General features: G+C 42.1%; 1 protein-coding gene across 2 annotated transcripts in view; it reads right to left on the bottom strand.

Moving 5' to 3' along the window:
- Window positions 1-27,870, bottom strand: part of OSBPL5 (oxysterol binding protein like 5) — a 127,961-nt gene that overhangs the window by 53,970 nt on the left and 46,121 nt on the right. For both annotated transcript variants that reach the window (XM_083503268.1, XM_083503267.1), the window contains exon 2: window positions 795-951. In XM_083503268.1, the coding sequence (XP_083359394.1) occupies window positions 795-930 (136 nt within the window). In that variant the 5' untranslated portion in view covers window positions 931-951. The remainder of the gene's footprint in view (window positions 1-794; window positions 952-27,870) is intronic.

Below are 27,870 nucleotides of genomic sequence, written 5' to 3'. Positions count from 1 at the left end.
GCTAATATGATACAATATTCTGAACTAAGCCCAGAAAATATATGAAATCAGTTACAGTGAGCCTGTTGTGGACTGTCAATAACATAATTATTAGGGACGTGGTACTAAACTTTGATGCTTTTCTTTCCCTTCTCATAGAACTCAAATACCATGAAAAGGAATAAAATTGTGGCACTGCCAGAAGTGAATTATTTCTACCCTAGCACCACATCACCTTGAGAAATTGCTTGCCAGTTTCTCAACTAATGTTATCTCCCACATCTTTGGGTACCAGGAGTCAATAGCTACTCCTTACCAAGCCACTAACACTCTGGCTGCTGATTCACCAAGAGCTTATCAGATCCCTACTTTCAGATCTCCTGCCCTAGAAATACTGAAAATTCAAAAGAGCAAAGTGCAGAGAGGGTTGCACAGTATACTTTCAAAATATTATTATTATTTATACCCTACCCATCTGGCTAGGCTCATTATGTTAAAAACCCAATTCCAAAACTCCTGAACTCTGTGGTACCCCACCAAATAGGAAGATAACTTTTGAAGAACCCAACACCCCCTCCAGCACATTGGAGAGGATCTAAGGCTGTTATAAGATAGCTTTCATGGAGTAAGATATGGCTTGTGAAAGAGCTTTAATGAAATTGATTTGAAAGGAGTTTAAGTTCCATTGTCCATCATCAACCCAAAGAGGATCTCTGGGGTGGGTCTTCTGAGGGGTGTGTATTCTGGCACCATTTTGTCTGGGGTGGAAAGCACTGCGTACAGCATGTTATAAAACCCACAGAGCAAACACTGACCTGGGCTGATTGGGTAGATCTCATTATCGGTCCCAAAAAACAGGTTCCGGGTCAGCTTGTGAGGATCTATTTTCTGAGGAGTGGATGAGGCAGGGCAGAGCGAGAACCTGCGCCGAAGAAAATTCTCTTCCTTCATGGCATGAGCAGTAGGGGTTTTCTGAAAGGAACAGACCAAAATAACAACAGCGTCAAGTCACAGAATAGTTAAACAGTACGCTCAGATTAAAAGGCCATTTTTTGCTATTTTGAATCTGCCTATTCTTAAACTGTGTACTGGTTATCCGTCCCCTACCCCCCGTCACACACAAACACCAATTTTACATGTTATTGCTGGAAGCTTGCTAGCTCTGGCAAGTGGGGGAAAAACTTAAAATGTTGTTTTTCTAAATTGTGCTGGTGTAATATTTAGTCTTCAATACAGTCGTACCTTGGTTTTCAAATTTAATCCATTCTGGGGAGTCGGTTCGACTCTCGGAACAGTTCAAAAACCAATTGGAAGCTGTGCCAGGTGTTCAGCTTCCAAAAATCATTTGAAAACTGGAACAATCACTTCCGGGTTTCGATAGTTTGGGAACCAAAACGTTCAAGTTTAAAGGTGTTCGGCTTCCGAGATTCCATTGTAATGCATTCTGAAATTACTTTTGGTCAGGCTTTGCTAAATGAAAATATATTATCTGAACAATATCTGATATCCACCTCAGGGGGTAGTAAAGGATACCTGGTATCCACCCCTCTCCCCACCTTTCAGTTAAATAAAAATCTTGCTGAAATTTAAATGTTTTTGTTTGCAGCTCAGCCTCAGGGTTGACGGTCTGGGCTCTGCAGCCCAAGGCCCCCCAAATGAACACGCAGACAGCACCAGAGGGTGGCCCAGCATCAAGCAGGCCCAGTGTCATATCCTCGGCTCACATAGGAGTTTCAGAACATAGGAAGCTATAAAGCTAGCAATTCTGATCACACCTCTAGAACAGATGGGGATTTGCCATCATTCCAGGATCCCCAACACCTGCCATAGTCAGTCTTCAAAACGATGCCACAATCAAGAGAGAGCTAGTTGCCCCAGAGAAATTCCACCCACACAAGTAACTCATTGCCTAACCAAAGTTATTATCCATAGAACACAGCAGATAATGACATAGCTAGCATGTTTATGCTTACAAAAAGGTAGTACCAGGGATGTTTCGGTCACATGTAAGACCTCGGTTAGTGTGGCTAACTAGAGAAAGCACAACATAAGCCCAAGAGTAATATGGTAAGGACACAGCACACCTTATGAAAGGAAAAATGTGTTTTTCATCAGAAGGCAGTCTTTCTCTCTCTCTCTCTCTTTTTTTGAAAGGTGCATTTTATTGGGGGTGGGGGTTATTACAAACAAACATTACATAAAGCAACAAAGAAATTTGATGCAAACAAAGCAAAACCAACCCAAAACAGGCCGAGAATTATAACCTCTGCAGGCCGACTTGTAACACTTGACTCTCCCACTCATATCATGCCAAGTGCCAGCTGGGGAATGTGGCATCGCTTTAGCCACAATGTTTGCAACCAGGCTCAAATTCTTAAAAGCCCCTTTTGGCAGCCGTTGTTCACAAACAGCTTATTGGTCCAACTAGCATGCGCTTGAATTAGCAGAGAGAGGCCTGGCAGAGCTATTCTTTCCTCTTCTGTACTGCCAAAAGCAATACCTATTGAAACAGAGCTATTACCACAGTGTTTAGCATCTCATAGTCGGCCGGGATAAGTGCACTTCACATATGCATGAGATAAGCAAACAAGCATGGAAACAGCTATGCAGCATTAGTCTCAATCAGGGCACTATTCTTTGAAAATAGCAAGCTGCCGGTCCTTACAATTTTGTGGAACGGCTTGAAAAATCTGCAGAGTGGTGGAATGGATGCAACTTCCAGTGGAAACGCCATGGGGCTTCCTAGTGATGGGTGAACTGCCCATCTCACTGCTTCTATAGGGCATGAAGTCAAAGTCACAGCAAAGAACTATTTGGGACAACACACAGGTCTTGCATGGTGCTCCTTGCCATTCAGGTGTTGGCTGCCTCCCACTTGCCACTTCCAAACCCTGGAACCAGCACTGGGAAAAGAAAAGCTGCACCTCAGAGAAACCCTTTAAAAACAATAGGCAATAATGGCTAATTATTCCAGGCTGCAGAGAAGTCGGAGGACAAGGTCTGCCTGTGCTCTTGTTTCCCAGTCTATTCGGCACCATTTCCAGCTGCAGTGATGGCACGTTCTACTCTTATAGATTAAAAAGTAACAAAAAGGGACGATGCTGAACATGAGGTTAGTTTACCAAAGAAGAGGGAAGGGGTGATGTTTCAGCATGGATTATGTGTGCCCCAAGAGTAAATTCACACACATGAGGAAGGAGTAAGTTACAGAGCTGAGTTGCATTAGAGAGAACAAGAAGAATCAACCACTCTGATCTCAAAGGCACATGCTGCTGCGACAAGGTTAGTATGTGACAAATGAGGGGCACTGTTTGCAGAAAATTACCCATTTGAGGGGAGAGACTACTGATACACAGCTCTGTCGTCTAAGTAATCTGTCTTCATTCTGATGGACAACTTCAGATGTCCAACAGCCACCTCTCTCATATGTTCCACGTTTGTGGAAATCACACACTGAGGTACAAAGTGACTGTCTGCTCTTTAAAACCATCAGTACAGACCTGCCTTTCTCAAATCTTGGATCCCTAGCTGTTGTTGGACTACAACTCCCATCTTCCCTGACCACTGACCTGCTAGCTGTGGATGATGGGAGCTGTAGTCCAACAACATCTGGGGGCCTAAGTTTGAGAAAGGCTGGTACAGAGACTCCATGGATGTTCTTTCCCCAACTCTAACCCGACAACAGTCTCCGCCCCTACTGCTGGAGACTGGCAAGGAAGACCACAACTGTGAAAAATGCATGCGCCCCATCTCAAGCTTATTAAGATCACTTAAGAAGGCTTGCATCAGAATTCATCCATTTGTATGGCAAACTTAAACCAGGAGTTTTTTTCTGAGGTGACCCTATCATTATGCGATTCCTTCCCCAAAGAGGCCCATCTGATCTTTCTCATGTAAACCACAGGGAAAGCTTCTGCTTTTTTAAAAATACAGTGGTACCTCGGGTTACATACGCTTCAGGTTACATACACTTCAGGTTACAGACTCCGCTAACCCAGAAATAGTGCTTCAGGTTAAGAACTTTGCTGCAGGATAAGAACAGAAATCAGGCTCTGGCGGTGCGGCAGCAACAGGAAGCCCCATTAGCTAAAGTGGTGCTTCAAGTTAAGAACAGTTTCAGGTTAAGAACGGACCTCCGGAACGAATTAAGTACTTAACCCGAGGTACCACTGTAATGTTTTTAAATGTTCAGAAGTTGCTGATAGTTTATCATTCTTAGAAACTGCGATCCTCGTGAACTTGAAAAAACCAACAACAAAGTTTCAACATGCGGAAAGGCAGGACACATCTTAAATAATAAACATAGGGTTGGGAGGGGGGAGAATTGCTCTGAGTTGGCAACACAAGGAACTCCTATATGTACTGTATGTAAGTGGGTTACATTATTTCTGATGGTTGAAGTATTTATCTTTTCCCCTGCTTTAAGTGCTTTATTGTATTTACTGCTGGTGTTAAATTGTGTTTAAAAGGGTTAAAGCTACTGCCTTTTAAACATTTGTTGTTAACTGTCTAGGGCTTGTCATAAAAGAACCAACAGGGTACAAATGGTATAAATGAACAAATAACACTCAACAGGAACAGGCTTGTGTGTTTGTTTTGGTCCAGGTGTGCTAATGCAATGAGACAAAGAAATATCAAAATGTATTTTCTCCAGGCAGTTAATGGTACCGAATAAGAGCAGTAAGGCAGATAGCTGACAGAATAAAATGTGTTGCTCCATGAGCTGACAGAATAAAATGTGTTGCTCCATGGCAAAGCATCTGCTTCGTGTGCAGAAGGTCCCAATCCCTGACATCTCCCAACTGGAGAACCACTACCAGTCCACGTAGGCCATAATAGTGGACCAATAGTCTGACTCAGTACAAGGTAGCTTCCTATGTTCGCATTCCCCAGGCAGCTTACAAGAAAACAGAGAATGGGATGGGCTCAGATGTAAGAAAATGATGGGGAAGACAGCAAAGTTCTTTAAACAAGTGCAATGTTTTTGACAAGGGAAGATGCATTGCTAAGCTACACTTGAAGATTTGTTTCCTAAAATACAGATTCCATCTTCCAGACACAAAATACAAGAAACGCACCTTTAAATCACGACCAAAGAACAATGAAAAAGAGAGTGTTTAGAAAAGTTTCAGCATCTAGAGGGGGGGGAAACCTTTAATAAATCTTTCACGGTGGTGATCTGGCAAAATAAGCTTTCACAATGTTATAGTAACAGAATCACAAAAGACAGAACAATCACACAACTTCTTTGTTTTATCTGCTTGCAAATACAGACCCTTATAGCATCCAAGACAAGAAATGGCAGATAAATCAAACCAGACTTGCTGAACTATTCCAAAAAGCTGGCATTAAATTCAAAATGCTCTAGACGTGGCAGATCTGCTGGAGCGATCACTGGATTTGCAAACTGATGCTGCTGAGCTAAACAGACATTGCATTTTAAAAGGAAAAGAGTACCCTACCATGATGTAAACCTACTTTGGCATGCCTCACAGGGCCTATCTATGCCATCTTCAGGTGTTAACAGTATAAGTCAGAGATGGGAGGGAGGGGCATGCGGGGATGAGCACTCCAATTCCATCCCACCACCACCATTCCAAAGGGAGACCTTGTGAAGCCAAGAGCCCTCTGAACTTGTGGAGCCCCCTCACCCTCACTGTTGAACTTGGGGAATATCAGAATGGCAAGGGGGAGATGGAGACAAGGAATGACCCCACTGAGCAGGAAGAGTGTAATGTGTGGTGGCAGAGGGCTTAAAGACACCCACAGACACAAAGAGCAGATTTTGATCCCCAAAATTGAAGACTCCTATCTTAACCCACAATAATCTTTCAGACACCCACTTCCCTTCTTTAATTGTTTTTGAAAACTGTGCAAAAATGTTTTGTTATAATTTTATTTGGGCTGGATCCAGAGGTGGCCATGAAAGGAAAATGCTTGGATCCAGCTGATTCTCCAGTAAGTGGAAGTCTGGGGAAGGTGATCTCCAGCTTCCACACTGAAGCAAATTTTCAGAGGGGAAAGGGGACCTGGGAGCACCTCAATCTATGAATGGACCTTTGCCCGTTAATCTGATGTTACAGCTTCTTATTGAGTTCACAGCCAGAATCACTGCTAGTCTGGGAAGCTGCTGCTTTTTAATTTTTTTTTAAAAAAATAATGACAATAGAATTTACTAGGGTGGTTTACATGGAACCAAATATAATTAAAATAAAATGCAAAACAGATATGAGATGAATGCAATCAAAACTAGAATTAAAAGGTGCTGCCACAACTGTTCCTGCTATCTATCTATCTATCTATCTATCTATCTATCTATCTATCTATCTATCTATCTATCTATCATCTATCTATCTATCTATCTATCTATCTATCTATCATGCAAAAATGTTCTGGGAATTGCATTAGGTTCCTTGATGACATTACTGAAGACATAGCCAATGAGCAGAGTACAGAGCTCAACTCTATAAGGTAAAAGAATAATAGTCAACTGAACACAATGAAGTGGCTTTAATTGAAAACTATTTATGTGCGGCAGTACTCTAGAAGAGAACTGTAAGGATCAATAATACTGGAAATAAATATGTATCAGGAGTGGACAATTTGTGGTCCTCCAAATGTTTTTGGACTCCAGCCCCCATCATCCCTAGCTGGTATGGCCAATACTTAGGGATGACAGAACCTAGAGTTCAAAAACATTTGAAGGGCCACAGGTTCCCCATCCCTGTTATAGAGCATTTACTACCAACACTATCAAAAGAATTGATCCTCCTCAAATGGAGGAACCTGGGTTTATCTCTTTCCAGTATTTTTCAAGAGCATTGTTTCCTTTTGAGCCAATACATTTCTTTTACCAGTGCTTTGCTTTGAAATTTCTGCAGTTTCACATTAGAAGATTAGATCACGTCTACCTTGAGAGAAAATATTGGGCGGATACTCATAGAAATTAACTTGGCTTTACATTTATTTCTTTCATTTCCTCTGACCTTTTAGCATTTAAACTGATTGATGCGCAGAAGGCAATTAGTATGACAAAGAACAGTCAATTTGCCATTGCACAGGGGAACTCTTGTCTTGATAAAGGTAATTTATTAGCCTTTCTCTTGATACGGAATGATATTGTACGTACTTCAGTTTCTTCTTTGATTAGATCAGGGGGAACTAATGTGGCGTCCTCCACGTGCTGCAAGGCTGTGGACATTAACTCAAGAATGTTAATGTGCACGTGGGGCACACAGAGTTGTTTTCCTCCTCAGGTGTGCTTCTGAGCACATTTGTCCACACCTGACCACTTTCAATGGAACTCTGTCTCACTGCATTCTGTCCACATAGTGGGCAGTTCTTGATACATTGTGCATTGTTGTCGCCTTCCCACAATTAGTACTTCCCCTGAGTTTTGGAAACCTGAGATTCCAAAATCTCATTGTGTACCGCCCCACAATGTGCACACCCACCACCTTGCAATGACAGTTTCTGATAATGCCCTGTCACAAAGCACTCCCATGCAAAGCCTGGCCTGCACCTGACTCCCCTGTAAACAACAATATTTTTTAAGGAAAGACTGTCACAATCTAGCAGTACAGTGGTACCCCTGGTTACGAACTTAATTCGTTCCGGAGGTCCGGTCTTAACCTGAAACTGTTCTTAACCTGAGGTACCACTTTAGCTAATGGGGCCTCCCACTGCTGCCGCACCACTGCCTCATGATTTCTGTTCTCATCCTGAGGTAAAGTTCTTAACCTGAGGTACTACTTCTGGGTTAGCGGAGTCTGTAACCCAAGGTGTTTGTAACCCAAGGTGTTTGTAACCCGAGGTACCACTGTATTGGGTTAGTGTTTCCATTAAAATCAATAGCTACAGGCCATAAGATGCTTGCGTCACTTATGCACTGATAGCAGTCAAGGACGTTGTTGGCTACAAGGTGACATAAATGATACAGAGGTACTGAGGAAATAGGCCTGCAAGTACACAAGATTTCATAAACAATTATAATGTTCCATTATAACTCTGGGCAACTTTTTAAAAAAGTTAATCGCATTTTGACCTTGGCCATGTCATGAACGGGTGTGATCATAGCACTTGGCAATTACTATTAGTTTAAAGTGTCTAGAGCAGCTATGACACCCAATATTTATCAGCAATCTCTTGGCCTTCTCTTGGGATGGAATAATTTAGTGCCTTTCCAGTGCTGATTAACAATATTAATTAGTTCTGGGGTTGCTAGCAAGCTACATAAACTCCTGGCTTGTTGACCTGCCAAACAATTTTCAGGCAACTAATATGCAGAGTGATTATAAGTGGCCTCTTGAAGACGGTCCCCTGACAGACAGCAAACAACCTCCTTAACGATGAGAAGCGGGAATAAACAGTATCTGTCGTTCTAAAGGCAACCATTCCTAGAGCATTTAACCGAGAAGAAAAATGTGTCTCAGGCAAAGGGACAGTGCAAACAGACCCACACACAAAGGGCTCACCCACACTTCAATTTCTCCTGTGATTTCTTCCATTTGTCCCCTGATTTCTAGGCATGGGTCTAAGAGCGGGTTTTTTTTGTCCCACTACTTATCCCAGGAGAACCCACTGTTTACTGCTGAACTAGATCAAACATAAATCTGCAGAAAAACCAATTGGCATTTGTTCCAATTCAGCAGTAAACAGCGGGTTTTCCAGGTGACAGCAGCAGAAAAACCTATCAGACCTGTGCCTAGAAATCATGGGGCAAAGTGTAGAGGAGCCCTGAGAGACAGTCCTTGCCCAATGTCTGAAAAACCCTCAATCTTCATATTGCTCTGATATCTATACAGCTGCACGTAGTGTTCAATAGTGACTGCATATTCCATTTTCATGAAGTTTCCTTAACTGTTAATTTCCACATAATATCTGAGCTTTCGTACCATGTAAAAGCCACTGGAACTATAGTGGAATATAGCACAAGTTTAGCACTCATTTCCATATTATTTGTAAGCGAGTTTCCCCCCCCCCAGAAGCAAATAGCACAGAAATGAGCACTAAATGTGCCCTATATTCCACCATAGTTCCAGTAGTGGCTTTCACATGGTATGAAAGCTCAAATATAACATGGAACTTAACAGTTAGGACAAAAATAAGGAAAGAATAATCTGCCATGTGAATGCAACCACTGTCATTGACTGGTGGGTTTTCAGCTTCAAGTCTTCATAACTCATAAATCCACACACTGGGCCTCAGTCCCTGAAAACAAGTTCTAGGACCACGCCTAATTTCAAATTAAGTGCTGTCTACTAAGCATTAGAATGGTTGAGAAGAGACAGGAAGCTCACCAGTCTCATAAGGGTGAAAGTCATTGTAGAAACCAAGCTTCAATTGCTCTTAGCAACAACCCTGGACCTGAAATCTTATAAACGGGGCCACATTCCAGAGAACACACGGCAGGAAAACCAATGTGGTGTAGTGGAAAGTCCAGTGCTCAATTGAGCAATGAAGCTCACTGGGTGGACTTGGCACAGTGGGTGAACTTGGCACCTCACAGGGGTGCTGTGAAGTTGAAGTAATTCTTAGGCAGGAATGGTTTGTTCCTTGCCAGGAGTCCTGATGCAGCCACCATTATTTTCTGGCCTCTACAAGACTCCACTGATTTTGGAGGAAGTCTTGTGCATCTGGCTCTAGTTGGTGCACCTTGTAGTTAAAAACAAAACAAAAACCTTGAGCAAATCCTGAAGTTTGGTCACACCTACCTAGTTTAGTGTTATATCTGAATGCAGGCACCACGTTACTGCCACATCAAGCCTAGCCCACCAAATTTTTACCATCTACTTAAAGGAGATAAAACAGCATTGTATTAAAACCAACATCATCTTAATCCTTCTGCCCTTATTTGGGATATAGCTGAATGGCGTTTTGCAGATAACACTTGGTTTAATGCTAGGAGGCAATGTAAGCATGTAACTCTGAGGTCAATTATGGCATGGAGGCCTGGACCTGCTGTTCAGTCTCATCCAAATTTAATTACATAAAACCAGAGGTAGATTTCGGCCAAAACAATAGCTAATTCTTGGGATAATCCGATTTCAAAATAAATAATTAAAGCATGGAAGAGAGTCCTTACAGTAAGAGGAGTTTAATTGTATATTTGAAAACAATGATCTAATGAGCCTTTTTTTCAAAGCTTTTTGTGTGTGTGTGGGGGGGGAATACCTCTTTAAAGGTTTGCCTTTTTTCAATTTAAGGAGTCTGGAGTCTGTCTATAGAAGCAATTTTTGTTATTCGATAAACGTTCTAGAAACATATGCCACATTAATGTTGGTAATTAACTCCTGGGGTTTTCAGAATAAGGTCTCCGTGCCAGTATTTGGCCTACAATATGTGTAAGTTGTCCAATTCACTGAATTCAAACAGAATGGGGGTTTAGGAAAGACTAGGCACACATTTCCCCATTTTCCACATGAGAACAGCGAACTGAAGCACCCTTGATCCTGCTCCTGGGGGGACCTGCCATGCATTGCTGGCTGTTTCGTGGCAGTGAGGAAATTCCTTATGACTAGCACAAAACAAAACTTACAAAGTCCGGCCTTTCCATTCATACAGAACTTAGGACTAGACTCTAGGGAAGGAGTGGCTAACCTGTGGCCTTCCAGATGTCGATGGACTGCAACTCCTATCATCCAGCATGGCCAGTGGTCAGGCATGGTGGGAGTTGTAGTCCCACAACATTTGAGTAAACTGCCAAGCAGTATGTTCAATTATAGGGTGAACTAGCAAGAAGTATGTTCACTGGTTCATACAGTGAGGCAGGAGAGTGCAATGGCTTTGTTGTGGAAGCTCACTCTTCCTTCTGCCACAAGGTTTCCACCTTTCTCAGTAATGAACTGCTACATGACAGGTAGACAATGCACAGGTATATGACAACCCTGGTTGTCATACAGAAGTTCTGTCTTTAGCATCTGTAAGAACAAAGGTGGCCCAAAGTCCAAGTGGGATAACCTGTGGCCCTCCAGATGTTGCTGGACTCCAACTCCTATCAACCCCAGGAATCATGGTCAATGGTCAGAAATGATGGAACTTGTAGTCCATCAACATCTGGAGTTGAAGTCCAGGAACAAATTTCTCATCTCTGCTGTAAACTAACAGTCAGATGTGGTTGTTGCTGGGGTTTTTTTTTTAAAAAAAATATACAAATGATGCTTAGTTATATGTTCACATTTCCATCAGCTGCAATTACAATATAAAGACCCCTATTAGAATATATATTTAAAATGGCTCCATTGTAATTTTATTCTGCTTTCATGTTCTTAAGTAACGCATCCCTGGCTAAACATCACACTTTAAGCATCAGTCCTTAAAAATGCCCAGAGATTCATTTCTTCCCTTCTGTGGGGAAAAGGGAACTAAATGCTTCTTTGAATCGAGCCTCAAACTGGAATTTGGGGTTACAGTTAAGACAGTTTAAAATTATTTCCCTCTCCAAAATAGACAGCAGAAATGTTCACTTCCACTGCATGTGTCTAACTGCACGCTGCTCGCAAGACTGTAATCACTATATGGGATTTCTAATTAGTATCAGCTGAAATCAACAGTAAAAATAGAACTGTGCTGTCTGCACACAGCTGGAATTGAAAATGCAAATGGGAAAGTGTAAAAGCAGTGGAAGTAAGCAAAAAAAAAAGAGGGGGTAAAGAATGGTTCTTAAAATGTGGGTAATGGAAAGGAAAAAATGCTGGCTAAGGTCATGGAAAGGCGTCTTTTTCTAACTGGAGGAAGTGCAATGAAAGGGCTGCAAATTGAAAATGCACCACTTAGCCATGACCTTGCAACGCACACAGCGTACTTGATCTTGGCCTCTTAGAAAAATGCAGTCAGGCAAGTCCAGAAACACTGATACCCATGTTAAATAAATGCACTAATTAAATTAAATAGAGGTGTCACTCATGGGTGGAACCCATTAGGCTCTGTAAACATTGTTTTTGCAAGCCTTTGAAAGCACATGTGTTAAAAGCTGGCCTCCTAATGCCAACTGGGTAGCTAATGAAAGCAATAAAGCACCACTTGCAGTGTTTTTGCCTCCATGATGCGTATTGCTAAGGTAGAATACGACTGCACTCTTTAGAGGAGAAGTGAACTACATGATCCCCAATCTCCTTTGGCACCCTTAGATGGGACCCATGCTTTTATTAACAGCCAGAGGGCTTGGGTTTTCTTCTGAGCATGTTTACATCTCTCCTCATTGCCATCAACATGTTGAAAAGCAGGAAGGTACTATTTCAAAAACCACCTGCACCAAACCAAACAAAACCAAACAAATCCAAAACAGAAGTATTGGCAGAGGTGGCACAGAGGTGGCATCAGTGAACTGACCAAACAGAAGAGTGCTAGAATCATCATTGAAAACTTAGAAACTGTTTCTCTGCCTCTCAGTAGTGCAATTAGCCAAAAGGTTTCAGGATCTGTTTGTAGCAACCAATATATAAAGCAGCCCAGCTTGTTCCTCCACTTGTTTTGCACAGAGTTTGTTTATTTTTCCATCACATCAGACTTCCATTGAAAGACTATTATGTAATCAGACATAAATACTGAAACTCCTCTCTAGCCTGTGTCAGGAATGCTTTATGACTGCCTGTGCTAAGATGTGCTAAGAGATGGGGTGTCCTGGAATAGACTACATATTGTCTTTCAGAATTTCATTTCAAGATCCTGGTTTTGACCAGTGAATGCCTAAATGGTGTTGTCAAAATGACTAAAGATTTCCTCTTTCCATATGTCTTACTAAGGTCTCCAAATCTGGCTAAGAGTGAGCCCTGAGTAACACCATCCATACACCACTAGTTCGAGTTCTAAAAACACAGAGCCCTAGAAGAAGAGTTTGGATTTGATATCCCGCTTTATCACTACCCGAAGGAGTCTCAAAGCAGCTAACATTCTCCTTTCCCTTCCTCCCCCACAACAAACACTCTGTGAGGTGAGTGGGGCTGAGAGAGCAGCTGCATGTGGAGGAGTGGGGAAGCGAACCTGGTTCACCAGATTACGAGTCTACCGCTCTTAACCACTACACCACACTGGCTCTCTTGGGTGGGTGGCCTGACAGTGACACCACCTGTGCAACTCTCTCCCTCAGTGACTCAAGCAGCATTTGAAAGTGCTTTCTATCTCAGGTGGATTTTTTGTTTTGTTTTGTTTTTTTGAGAGCCAAAGCTAAGCCAGGTAAAGATAGGTGGATAATTTCTGTATTGCTTTCATCTGCTGTAATGGACCTTAACCTGACAGTGTAGTGAGATTTTACATTTGTTTGTTGGACACATGAAGTTTCTTTGTACAATAGTCATTGCCTATCAGGATTGTTGCCTGTTCTGATTAGAGATGTGAAGGCCTGGGGGGGGGGACCCTGAAAAAATGGGAGAAAACACAACCCCCACAATACCCTTCTCCCTATTTTTCTGCTTTTTTTCTGGGCCCTCATATCTCTAACTCTGATAATCCTTAAAGACGCAAGAGGCCTTTTCCAGTTCTGTTGCTGGAGATCTTTTTCACTGGATATTCCAGGGTAGACTTTTGCAATCTGGTGTCCTCTAGATGTTTTGAACTATAATTCCCAACAGCCCCAGCAATGCCATAACAGTCCAACACCTCTCAGGGGCTCCAGCTTGGGGAAGGCTGTCCTTGGGATCAAAGCTGCATATCAAGAATGCAATCTCCTGCTGACTTATATGGGTGCTCTATGACACTCACTTTTACTGCTTTCCGATCAGAAAGAGTCAGGCTACAAACTCAAGATGAATAAATACAACTTTTTGTCTTCAAGACACAGTCAGTTAGGAACAGAAAAATGAGTTCAGACAGACATCACCACATTCACTTGACAACATCAGTCTGATGAAACCCTAAACACCTGTTGGGACATGAACTGTTTTCATGAGAGCCAATGATTTCAACAGTCATAGAGACTCTTGCCTGAAGGACACTCTTGAAATTCATGTGGGAGGATTTAAGCACATGGCAAGTGACTCTCTCTAGCCACACAGAATATCGGAGGCTAGTCTGTAGGCCATACAAGAGGGAGAAACCCTAAGGACCTTGCCTGCATGATCCAAAGGTATTTAGGTTATTGAGCTGGAGCGTAAAGTATGCTGTTATATGCAACTCTTTTGCTACACCGTAGGCACGTCCCTGCAAGGCTGCATTTGTTGGCAGCTAAAGTTGCAATCCAAACCCCACTTATTTGGCTGCAAGCCCTACTGAACTCATGGCAAACACCATTGCCAATCAGGTGATATCTAATGAGGAATCAGGTATCAACTTGTCTTTCTATCCGTTCCAAGTTTCTCTTCCTTGATCAATGCATAATAAGCCACTGCCAGACCTCTATTTTCCTTGAGAAAATAATAACCAAGGATAATTTTCCACACATGCTTACAGTGACTCTTGTTTATTTTGCTGGGATCTAGAAAAGCCAGAGGACCTAGGGGGGAAAGCAGCTGCCAAAACAGGTAGTTCTTTAAAACCCATGACCTTTCTATGAGAGGTGACCGTGACATAACTAACTGCTTGTGGCATCTGACTGCACCCTGCTTACTTCCAACCCACCTGCCACTAGCTCTGGTGATGTTGAATTGGGAGCAGTGCTCAACAAGATGTCCTACTTCTTCATGTAACACAAAGGTGGATTACTTCTTCAAGTGACCTCATGATGGAGACCTTCACCAAATTCACGGGTGGGATTCTACTATCTTTCTCTCAAGGAAGTCAAAACAACATCTCCTCAACTCATTAAACAAAACTAAAAAACCCTACCCTATATTCCCAATCAATATACATATAGGAATATATTTGTTGTTAACATGGGAACCACTAGATGAAGGAAGGTTTAGAAGCTTAATAAAATAAACAAACTAGCAAATAGCTCCTTCGTAGTTTGAAAGCTGCTAATGTGATTTCATCTAAACCAACTGGCTGTCTAATGCAAGGGTGGGGCTCACTGTTGGAGAAGATAGGATTCTGGGGACATGAGGGCACACCAAGAAATCCAAATAATCTTAGACAAGTTGGTATATTGCAAGGGTGGGCGCAGTTCAAGTCTGCAGGATCTACAATGGTACCTCAGGATAAGTACTTAATTCGTTCCGGAGGTCTGTACTTAAGCTGAAACTGTTCTTAACCTGAAGCACCACCTTAGCTAATGGGGCCTCCTGCTGCTGCCGCACCGCTGCAGCATGATTTCTGTTCTCATCCTGAAGCAAAGTTCTTAACCTGAAGCACTATTTCTGGAAGAAGTGTGCATGCACACGAAAGCTCATACCAAGAACTAACTTAGTTGGTCTTTAAGGTGCTACTGGAAGGATTTTTTTTATTTTGACTATGGCAGACCAACACGGCTACCTATCTGTCACTATTTCTGGGTTAGTGTAACCTGAAGTGTATGTAACCTGAAGTGTATGTGACCCGAGGTACCACTGTACTTTTTTTATTTAAAGGAAAGAACCCAGAGATCTACCAGAGTCAGGTGCAAAAAAGACATGCCTAGAATTAAAGAGTGTGTGTGTGTGTGTGTGTGTGTGTGTGTGTGTGTAAAGTGTGTGTGGAGGGGAGCTGCAAAGCAGGTAGGAATGGAGCTTACAGTCATTCCACACACAAAAATCTGCTCTTGGTTATCCCAAGTTTTCTTCATTTCAGCTGTTAATTTTGGGCAGTGAGGCGTCCCTTTGTCATTGCTATTCATAAACAACTAGGAATCAGAAATCCCCACAGTCCTGCTGCAGATCACTCAGAGATAGGAACACAGGAAGCTGCTTTATATTGAATCTGACCTTCAGCCTGCCCTATACTGATTGGCAGCAACTTTCTAGAGTTTCAGGCAGCAAATCTTTCCCGGCCCTACCTGGAGTTGCCAGGGATTGAACCTGGAGCCCTCTGCCACTGGGTTACGCCCTCGCCCGACAGATCCCTCTGCCCACCACTGCTGCAAGGGCTATGTCTTGACCATAAGTCTCCCAGTTATCGAGATAACTTTGAATGGGCTGGTTGCCAAATTTGTTGGGATCTCTCGTACTACTTTTGTTCCCTCATTGTGGCACAAACCCCTGTCGCTCAGCAAAGACAGCTAGTAGGATTGGATTGGAACCACAGGAGTTACTGAGTAGCTTCAGATCCATAGCTTCAGCTTAATATATTTTAAACAAGCAGCGGAGAAGTAAGGTTGGTTACAACAAGAGAGAAAAGGCCAGAACTGTAGGTGTGTCAGGTGGGGAAGATCTGCAGCAGTGAATGCAGCCAAAGAAACAGCACTAGCCTTAATGAAGACATATTTTTAAAAAACAAGAACAGCAAATATGGTTTCTTTTCCTGACTTATTCACATTTTTCTTGGAGGGCACACAGGAGGTGAGTGTAAACGTTCTGCTCTAAAGCTCTCTATCTCTATTAAAATTCAGGTGTTCAGAATCTCTCTCAGTGCAGATTTAGAGGCAATTCATAATAATTCTGTTGCAAAAACATCTCGAAGGCAACAACTAAAGTGCTGCCACAACATGAGAGAAAGCCAGAACTCTGTTGGCACGGAAGGCAAGATTTTCTGGTATAGTAGAAAAGAACTAATTACTGTAATATTTCTTCCCACAGCCTTGTCTTTCCCCTGCCTTTACAGTGTGAGAACTGATCTACCTGTTTTCAAAGCCTCACAGACTTAACAAAATGAAGGCTTTTCGTGCTTGACATTTGTGAAAGTCAGTCTGTTGTTTGTATAGCTTAGGAAAGATTTGTTGTTCTTTCAGTCAAAGGCAATACTATAAAAATATAGAATGTGTGCAATTACTTACATTGTGTGAAAGAATAATGGTTTTTTGCGGGGGGAGGGGGGTTGTCTTGGTAAAAATTTAGTGGCATCTCTAGTCTCACAACTAAAAGCCATCAATCAAACTCAGTCCATTCAAACTGGGATAATATTTTGTTGCTCTTGTAAAGGATGGTCACTAGTTGGATCTCCACTTTTCTACATTGTCAAGTTTGATGGGACTTTCAGGACAGGGCCCCCCCATACTCCTTCTAATAACAAACTCAACAGACCCAACTTGTTTAACTCTTATTTGAAAACCCAGAGCACAAACAGATTCTAATGCAGAGCAATGGATTCCCCATGCTTACCATTTCAAAGTATAAATAATATAAAGGCAACCTAATCTGCTTTTGGTTGCCTTTTGATGTTTAGATATTGAAATACTGGGCCCACTAACTCTTGCTATCCATTACTAGCAGCCTCATACCTGTCATTGCTTGGGAAATCCAAGAAACCCAAGGTCAGTGTAGTTTTGAAATCAGAGCAATTTTGAAAAGTTCAGTCCACCATCTTGATTCAAAATGGCACCCACTTGTATCCAAACATAGTTGGAAACCTGCTCCTTGAGCTCAGGACCTGCCATGCCAAAATTTGATGTCCAAATGCATAGTTAACAAACAACTTCTCCCCACCCCACCCCCGCAAAAGTGTAGGTGTACATTCAGGAGATAATTGCACCAAAAAGATATGCCACCAACATTGTCCCTAATGCTAAAAAGTAGCATTATGTTCAAAGTTCACACTCTGATGTTCTATTTCTAATCAGAGACAGTTGTCATTCTATGAAGTATTTATAAGAGCCTATGGAGAGCTAACATTCTATTACAATCTCCTATCATATTATGTTTTTTACTTACGCCCTGGGAGTGTTTCCACAAATAATTCCCATGTCTAAACAAGACTTTACATGGGAAATACCTCTGTGAAAGGCACAAGACTTACCAAGAATTCCTGTATTCTTACATAATTCTTTCTCAAAAGTAAAAAAAAAGAAAGGAAAGGAAAGCAAAGCAAAGCACTCATCTAAAAAATTTCTAGGCATTTGGCAGCCTAGGAATTTCAAAATCTATTTCCAGATCTTCATGTATACACAATACTATTTCAATCCTTTCATTTTAGTGGGAGTGAGGCACTGCCTTTACAAACTATTTTTAATAAATAAGAAAGGAAACGATCTTTCCTCTGAATTCAGACTTGCGTAATTCCCTCTATAAAATGATTTAATTGTGTTTTTAAGAGCAACCATTTATTTAAGAGTGTTGCCTACCCAAAAGTCAAAGTAATGTATATTATAGGTCTATAAAAACACTTATAAGAGTAAAATGATGGGTTTAAAAATCAAGAAAAAAACTCAGCAAGTCAAACTCTGGCTGTCAAAAGTCAAGATGTACTGGGGAAGAAAAAAAATAGTTCAGTTTTGATAAACAAAGGGACAAGAGAAATTAGACTCTCTTTAAGAAACTAAGGACCAAAGATGAGACTGCTGCCTCAGGCCAATGGCTCGTTTAGTCCAGCATCCTCTTTTCACAGTGTCACCCAGATGCCAGTGTGGAGTCTGCAAACTGGGCATGGGCACAACAGCCGTTTCCCCAACTGTAATTCTAAGCAACTGGCATTTAGAGGCCTTATAGTAGAGGCAGTGGCTAGCAGCTGCTGATAGCATTGCCCTCTGTGAATTGGCTCCCAGTACATTTCCGAGCACAATTCAAAGTGTTGGTGCTGACCTTTAAAGCCCTAAACGGCCTCGGTCCAGTATACCTGAAGGAGCGTCTCCACCCTCATCATTCTGCCCAGACACTGAGGTCTAGCGCCGAGGGCCTTCTGGCGTTTCCCTCGCTGCGAGAATGAAAATTTACAGGGAACCAGGCAGAGGGCCTTCTCAGTAGTGGCACCCGCCCTGTGGAACGTCCTCCCTTCAGATGTCAAAGAGAAAAACAACTACCAGACTTTCAGAAGACATCTGAAGGCAGCCCTGCTTAGGGAAGCTTTTAATGTTTAACAGACTAACAGACTATTGTATTTTAATGTTTTGTTGGAAGCCGCCAAGAGTGGCTGGGGAATAAATATATTATTATTATTATTATTATTATTATTATTATTATTATTATTATTAATTTTAAAGCCATCCAACTTGGCAGCCATTACTGCCTCCTGTGGGAATGAGTTCCTTGGTTTAACTATTATACTGCATGGGGCTCACGGCAAGAGACTATTCTGCTGCTGTTTTGCTCAGCTTTAATTCACACCAGCATAACATCTTCTGTCATATCTACCTCGACATTACCCACCCAATAAACCCTTTCTCTGCCCCTTATCCTCTACTTTATCAATCCCAATTTCTGCATATGGTCACCAAAAAAAGTCTCATGGTGTTGTTTTGTTTTCACAAGTCCACCTGAATCAAAACGTTATGCCAATGGTGTGGAAAGATGAACAGACTCAGAATGTGAGGGCTGGAGTTCCACTGGTGTTGAGGACTCCTTTTATCCTCCAGGGATGCCTAACTGGTGCCCCTGCAGATGTTGCTGATCTACGCAGCCCATCATCCCTGGCCATGCTGGCTGGGGCTTGTGGGAGATGTAGTCAACTTACACGGGCGGAACTGGCTGTGGACCTCTTCCTATGTTCCTTTCATAGAGTGGGGTACTGCTACACTGTGGATCACTTCTGCATCACTCAGGTAAAAATCAGAACGGTATGCCACATAAGAGAAGGCCTCTTGCAAACATCATCCCAAGTGGAATGGGTCTTCTGGTGCTACCTAACTAATATCAGTAGCAAAACAGGTAACTCTGAGAAAGGTGTCTTGACCAAATTACAGTAGTGTGTGAGGAGTAGGCAGCTTCTCAGCTGGATCACACACTTTTGTGTCCTGCAGCCACAAACTTTCCTTCAGGATTTAGCCAGCTGTGGTTTCAGAGAGAAACAATTTTAAAATAGCACTTTCATTTGCAATTATCATGTCACTTTGCCACTTAACAGCAAGAGCTGTGCCGCAGGTCTCCGAGAAAGCCTGTTTAAGCACAACTGCAAGTTCAGCACGGCTCTCTCTAACTGACACACAACACTTCAAGTTAGATGCTAATGTGTTATTGTCTATTATATAACACTGTCATTTCCCCCCACGATCTATTAATGCACAGAGCTTATTTCCATTTCATTACAGCACTTGCACATCAGATGTGTCCTCTCTTTTCAGCCTCGTGCGCTACAATCTACTGTATTTAACACGGAGGGGAGGGAAGACTGTTGCAACAGGCGAGAAAAGCAAGGTGGCTGGTAAAAATGGACGGGGTTCCATAAAATGATTTGGCAAGTTGTGCAGTGAAAGGGCACATGGGGCATTATTAAGGGATTACATCCAACAAGAGACACAGTTTCCTGGAATGAGGAAACAGGAAACCTAAAGCCATGGAAATGTAGGTATCAGTATGAAGGAAGAAACTTGGTTCAGTTTCCATTCTAATGCAAACCTACCCAGCTTAAAACTCACACTTCTCTGATTTTTGTGATGCAGTTCTCAAAACAAACAATGTGCTCAAGTAATCATGTATTAGGAGAAAGTGTGCAAAAATGTATATGTAAGTGGAAACAACATACAAAAGCACATTATATCTGGGGAAACTGCTAACTGTCCGTTCACAGCTCAGGCTAAGACGTGCAAATTGGGTCAATTTGCACTGGAATTCATAGATATCAAGCATACCTAACCAGTGTTCTGCAAGATGAATTTGGGGAACTGTGGTTTCTTTAAATTACGGTTAGTAAACAAGCCAGGAACAGACCATGGTTTCAGATGCTGGTGTGTTCTCAAATGGTAGTTTAAACAAACAACAGTTCCCCATGTTGACACACCACAAACCACTATGGTTTGTTTAAAAAATGGGAATGTAAACTTTTCATCTCTTCCTCTGGTGCAAGAAGGAGGAGAAGGAGAAGGAGAAGGAGAAGGAGAAGGAGAAGGAGAAGGAGAAGGAGAAGGAGAAGGAGAAGGAGAAGGGAATGGCCCCAAGGTTTGAACAGCTCATTCACGTAACAGGAAACCATGGTTTGCATTATGTCTGACTGGGCAATAGTAAACTAAGAACAATATATTTAATGCTGACAATTTTTAAAAAAAATTAGAACACTAGCACCAGATATTTGTGATAAGAGATGGATGAGTGCTGGTTGGGTGGGGGCGTCTCTAGAAATCACAAGCTAGGCAGTGCTATTGGTATTGCCCTAATGTTCATGATATTTTACTGAGTTAGAACAAGAAGATGGATCCCTGCCCCAAGGAGATTGCAACCTACTGTACACTTTGAGACAGGACAGGCAATAGAAGAAGGGGAGGGTAAGAAAAGGCAGGCAAAGGTTAACAAGGGATGAATATGCACACTATCAAGGTTTGCGTACTTGGGATTAAGCAGAGTATCAGTAGAGGATGGGGGAATGGGCCAAAGGCTGCATAGGAAGGAGTGGGTTTTATACCATTCTTTCCCACTGTAACACTCTAGCAACAGGCAAGATAAGTGATGTGGGCGCTTATATCTTGTGCTGTTGTCCAGAGCCTGCAAACAAGGATCATGGATGAAGGGACCTGCAGTCCAGAACACCTGGGAGTGCAGAGAGGGGAAAGGATGCCCTATCTAGTTTTGTCCTCGTCCATTAACTCCTAAGAGTTTCAACATTATATAGCTCAGCTGGTCACTCCTGTCCACAAGGGAAGGCAAAGGCAGACGGTAGTGAGAAGTAGGGAGGACAGAAAGGAAGGAATTCTGCCCAAGCTTCTATTGCTGCTCATACAGTGGATTGCTGAAGAGCTGGTGAGAATCAGTACTGTGCTCGATGGACCAATGGTGTGAAGCAGCTTCCCATGTTCCAATGCTCTTTGCTTGTGGCTCTTTCTAAGAAGGTAGCCACTAGCACAAAGACCAAATGCCAACTCTCTGATATAAAACCCCCCCTCCAGTTTCAAGCCACAGTGAGTAAATTAAATCGGCCACTCCTCTGTTTACTCTAAGTCAGTAACATGCACCCACGTATTTCCGTAATGAAACACACACACAGCTACAGAACTAAAGCCAAAACACGAAGAAAAAAGAGGTCCCAGTCCCTAAGACATTTATTATCAAAATCACTGACAAAGCCATGCAGGCATGCTTTTTGTCAGGATCACAGTCTCTCTCTCTCTCTCTCTCTCTCTCTCTCTCTCTCTCTCTCCACACACATACACACACACCAAATCCTCAAAATATATCAAAGCAAATTTCTTGCCTGTTCCTGACTTGGTTCTTCTGCCCGCTGCAACCATGTACATGTGCAAAGCCTAAGGTGTGGCTGGTGACAAGACTACTATCACCCTTTCCCTTCCTATTGCAATGTTGTTTCAAAACCCCTCTGCCCAAGGTCACAAGTCATACACAATTGTCCTCCTCCTCCTTAAATATACTATTACAAATCAGATGGGTGTGGGAAGAACAAGGAGAACACCACTTTGCAGAACCTCTGCCTACCATATTATTATTATTATTATTTAACATCTGTATTCTGAAAGAGGGATGTGAGACAGAAAGAACAACACTCCAGCTGTCGACAAAAGGGTTTCCATTCTTATACTAAAGAGTAACATGTTGGGTGTGATTGTTAGTAATCTCATCATTTTTAACATTCATTACAAATGTCTTTTTTCTGCCACTCTCAATTTTCCTCATGATTGCCAAAGTGGAAACTATTTCAACTTGCTCTTTAAAGGGGGAAACATAACTCTATGCTTAACGACAGATTTACTCTCATGTAGCACTAATACTGAGTCTGACTCCAAGCTAATAATAAAAATTTGTTTTGGTTTCTGGCTTAATATGCTGCCTCTGTTTGTTTACCAGTTTGGCAGTGGACTGCACATCAGCCTCCTTCACCTTCACATGTGAATGGCACCATTCTTGGTTCTAGTTTTTGGTCACACTAGAGCACTGATAGCCAACATGGGATACTTCAGATGTTGTTGGGGTTCCTAATTCTCATCATCCCAGCCAGTATGCCTACTGGTTAAGTATGACTGGAGCTGGAGTCCAGCAATGCCTAGAATGCAGCACACTGGCTACCCTTGCAGTAGGGAATGCAGGAGTTTTAGAAAGTGACCTTTCCCAATATGGACTCTGGCTTGGAGCAAATATGCTTGAATCTTGTCAACCAAGTAAACTTCCCTCTGAGCCTGTGAAGAAAAGCAGGTATTCCCACCCACCCAAAATTTGACAGCTTCAAAAAGAAGAAAAGGACAGTGGAATTATCTGGAAAGTACAGGGACTGCAGTTGCGTTCTTTAATTACTGCATCTATTATTAGCACGCAAAGGCAATATATCAGACATTTTAAGGTAGGGATTATGTAAGAGAATAGAAGACTTCTGAAAGAACATCACTTTTATGTTTTCAGTGACGTTGGCAAGAAATGAGGACCTGTAGTTCTAACAGCATCAAACTGACAAGAAAGAAAACAGGACATTTCCCTGGGAGCTTTTGCAAAATAGATCCACTCTGGGCACGAGTGGGCAGATTTTATACTGGCAGTTGGCTAAGTTCTCCTCTGGCTCATCATCTTGGCAGACTGTGCAGGGGAAAGGAAGTGGTTGTTTCTCTCCTAAGGGAAAGATTCCAAATTTCAGCCTTTGGTCCTATGTTGGAGGAACACACACAGTATGAGCCAATGAGGATGCCTACTTGACTGCAGGGTAAAATGTTATGAGAGCCCATCCAATGCCAACAGTTTCTGGAATTAAATAAGGCATTCCCATACTTTTTTCACATCAGTTTCTCTACAAGGAATCTCCCATCACGTGCTGTACTTTATAATGACATTCAAAGCCATAGTTTTACCATCTAACAGTGCAATCCTATGCATCCCTGCTCAGAAGTATGACCCGTCGAAGTTAATGTGCATAGGATTGCAGTATTAAAATAGCATGTATGAAAAGGATTTGAGTTTTACAGCCTGGTTTACTTTCTAGTGAACATGTTGAGGATCATAAAAGAAACCTGCAATGCTAGACATATATTTATTTGAAAGTAAGTTCCATAGAAACCAGTGGGTTCTGTTTCTGCGTAAACATGGAAAGGGTTAGGCTGTCAAGTGTCCTTTTTCATAGGAAAAAAAGCAATTGAAATGAAACAAGGTAGATTATCGAAAAAACATTTAAAATCAATTGAAAATTCTTTAACAGTAAATCTGACTGCAATTATTTTCCTAACTGCATACAATTTTCCTTCTTACATACAAGATACACAAATACACAAACCAGAGTTTTCACACTAAATAGATTTATAGATCAGACTTTGCACATGCTGCTAGAAAGACTGCCATATAGATTAATTTTATTGATGTTTTTACTCCATTTCTGGATCTCCCAATCACTGAAGTGACTCCAATCACGACTTCCACAGTGAGTAGACTGGTTGAGTCAGTATATGAAATATATTCCAGAGCTGGAAAAGAGGTGGGTTCAAGGGATGGATGTCTGAGGTTTTGCAAAAAGAATAAGAAGTCTTGAAACCTTGTGGTGATGAATGATGAATAAATTGACCTACCTCTCTACTGACTGATCTTATAAAGAATGTGTCAGAAAGTTAGTAATCAACATAAGATTACTAAGGGCAAATAAGCTTCCCCGAAAGACAACTAGTCCACCATTATAACTCTTCTCCTGAAATGCAGAGGTGTAAGAGGGAGGGTTGGGAAGGTTCTAAGGTGCAGACTCATTTTGCAACGGGCAGTGACAAGCCCCAACTGTCCTAGGTGTTATCCTTTGTGACCTGACTGACCTAGAATGCCAACTCAAGGCTTATGTAACATGCCGAATTCCCGTCTGATGCAGAAGGGTGTGGAAAGAGCTCCCAAAGAATGTATATTTGAAAGCCACTGCTTTAGAACCTGATGGCTACAGTGTGATAAGTAGTGTGAAGGATAGTTATTATATTCTAAACTTTTCAGCTTGTAGGCCTCAAATATTAACTGAGCTAGACATCAATTCCCTTCTCCTGCCTTATTCTTGGCATTTGGGAAAGTGGGGTTGTGCCTTATACAAAATCAGAGCATCAATTTGTCCAGTTTAGTATTGTCCACAGTGACAGGATGCGGCTCTCAGATGGGAATCTTCTGCAGCCCATTTTGGAGATGCCCAGAACATAGGACTTTCTACACACAAATCATGTGCCCTATCACTGAGCTACGGCCCATCTTCTTTGCAACAGACCTGACTCTTTGAATTCAGAATAACCAGCCTCTGATCTTGAGATAGGATATGCTGACCTTAAGACATGGCAGGGTCAACATAGGAACCAATACTCCAAGATGCAGTAATGTTCCAAGATTTCCCACACTAGTTTCCCCAAACAAGATCTCCCCACTAGTGTCTCGCTTAGCGAAGGGCCAAACAAGGACCAAGAGACACATCTAAGCTGAGATACCCTGGCTCTGCAGGGGCTATCCATGCTAAGAAAAACAGTACAGTTCAGGAGCAAACAGAAAGGAAACCTTCCCTTCGCTTACTTTTCAGAGGTTGAGCTCTTTTTGACATATAATATCCAAAAAGGAATTAGAAATTGCTTCTCTGGAATCCAAGGGTGGGGCACTGATTAGATGGAGCTGGCTGCTTCCCGTCAATGATGAACATTTGAATGTGAGAGGACAGGCAGACAAAGGAGGCGGACTTTCCACGAAGTGCTTATTAAATCATGTTTTCAGCTTGGCTCAGAAAAGTTATACAGCATACAATATTTACAGTTTATACGGAGCATGTTTCATTCCACAACCTTTCAAAATATCCCGAACTGCAAGCTCCCAAGCACCACCCAGCATTAGTAAGATCATAGCTTGGTGAAAAGATAGAGGTTTTCTTGTTTGCTTAAAGGACTGTGCCCATTTCAAATTCTGACAAGCATGACTCCAAATATGAAAGGTGACTAAAGGAAGCTACAGTGTCTGACTTAAAGGGGATTAAACACTGATTTGTGCTAGTCCTAGTTACCGAATTATTTCCTGCAGGAATTTAGTAGTAAGAGAGAGTGTTGCTATTGTTCTGTTGAGTTTCCCGTTAAGGAAGTATTTTGCTTACTGTTTCTTTCCTGTTATTATATTATGGATCTGTCTGAGAACAGGAGAAGAGAAAGCACAGCAGAGAACAGCCACAGTAGATATTCTTTAAAGGAAGCCCCCCCTTTTTTTGGCAACAACAACTGAGACTTGTGACACTTAAAACACTAACAAACTGTGGCATAAACTTTCACAGACTACTAGAAACCACATCACTACAGGCACCTGATAATTGCCCATCCAAAGTGGCTTACAGTAATAAGAACATCAGCAACAAAATGCAAACAGTGCTTCAAACAGCTCATCCCATCTCAAAATCAAGAGCCAGTAAAGCATAATTAAAAATAGCCACAGTCTATCCAATAAGCATCATTGCTGGAAGGCCAGTTGAAAAAGAAAAGTCTTCAAGGCCTTCTAAAAACCACACAATGGAAGTGTGCATTCCAAAACTGCAGGGAGGCATAGGGTCACCAAATGAAAGGCCCTCTCCTTTTAGTGATAGATTCTAGTGGTGGACAAAAATGCCCCCCAAATCTCTCTATTTGCCCTAGGAAAGAAACAGGTAGTGATGCAAATAGCAGCTTCTGGACAAAAAGCAGCTGGGGGAAGCTATTTCCATCCACTCTCCCTACCTCTGTGCCACATTGCCCGTCTGGATTGCACCTCTCACAGCTACTTTTTTTAAAAACAATGACAGCAAAAACACCCAACAGGCAAATGTGAAGACATGTTTAATGCCAATGAACATTGGTGGTGATATGCCTCTGACTCCCAGTTGTTGAGGAGCACAGGCAGGGAGAGTGTCATGGCGCCAATATCCTGCTTGTGGCCTACCCCAAAGCATTATTTGTCTATGCAGTTTGACCCTCAGGTTCACGCCATAAAGCCCTGACAGTACGTTCAGAGCAGGAAAAAGGAAATGCTTCTTCACACAACACCAAATTAACTGATGGACTTTACTCTCCTCAGCATCCTAGGCTTGAACACAAGCTGAAATGGCCTTTGAAAAAAAAGAACATGCAAAGTCAGACGCAGTAACTTGCGGGCTCTTCATTCAGTTATGCAGTTTGGGCAGCCTGGGTGGTGACTTAAGGATTTCACAGTAATACACAAACCATTACACACTGTGAGCCGTCACTAGCCATAAAACATAATGCTAAGCATCTCAGTGAAGTTTGGCAGCATAATTGTTTGCAGAAGAACCTAAGAATGGACCAGATAACTCTGGTCAAATTGTAACGCGGCATAGATGCCTGCTATGTCTCCCTTCCTCCCTATTTCTTATGTAGATTGATATGACCAAGTCTCTCTTTAAAATCACAGCTTCATCAACCAAAAAGTTCACCTGCCTTCAAGCCAAAGGACGCACCATGATGGGAAGCTGACAACCTTACCCATCACAATGGCTGCTTTTTAACAGAATGCTCCTCTCAGAACAAGCCAGGACAGACCAAAGAGTAGAAAGGCTGTGAATGTACTAGTCCTCACCTCCAACCTCTTGGACAAAAAGGCAAAACAACACTGTCAAGCATCAAGCATCTTATTTATCTGTTTTCTTTTTTTTAATTGGGATTGTGGAAGCCTTAGAAATTGCTGTATCATGCTGGGGGTGATAATCTTATGTACATGTATATTGTTTTGCCACCTTTTCTGATATCAGTGGTTTGATGCTGATCCCTGCTTTCCAGCAGATAAGTGACTGACAGAAAAATCAAGCCCAATTCTTACAATTCATTCTATTATATTGAAACTCTCTGATGGGCATTCAGGGGTTTTGGCCACAATCCAGAGACTCACCCACACCTTTTGTGTGGATATATCCTGATTTCTTTCAGTTTCCTTTTAGAATATCTCCTCAATGAACCCCTAAACCATTTCTTAAACCTCCCTGAGTTTCTTTTTAAAAGGGGTTGGGGGTTGGGGTGCAAACATTAAAATGGGGCAGCCAAGGAGGTGTGTTCAGGTAAATCAGGGGTCAGGGAGGTTTAGCGCAGCATGCGAATGGGCAGCTCGGTTCGGGGGAGGC

Source organism: Podarcis liolepis (genome assembly GCF_965112155.1).
Source record: "Podarcis liolepis genome assembly, chromosome: 1".
Classification (NCBI taxonomy): Eukaryota; Metazoa; Chordata; class Lepidosauria; order Squamata; family Lacertidae; genus Podarcis; species Podarcis liolepis.
The sequence above is the reverse complement of the archived record's forward strand: the minus strand, read 5'-3'. Positions and strand labels throughout refer to the sequence as shown.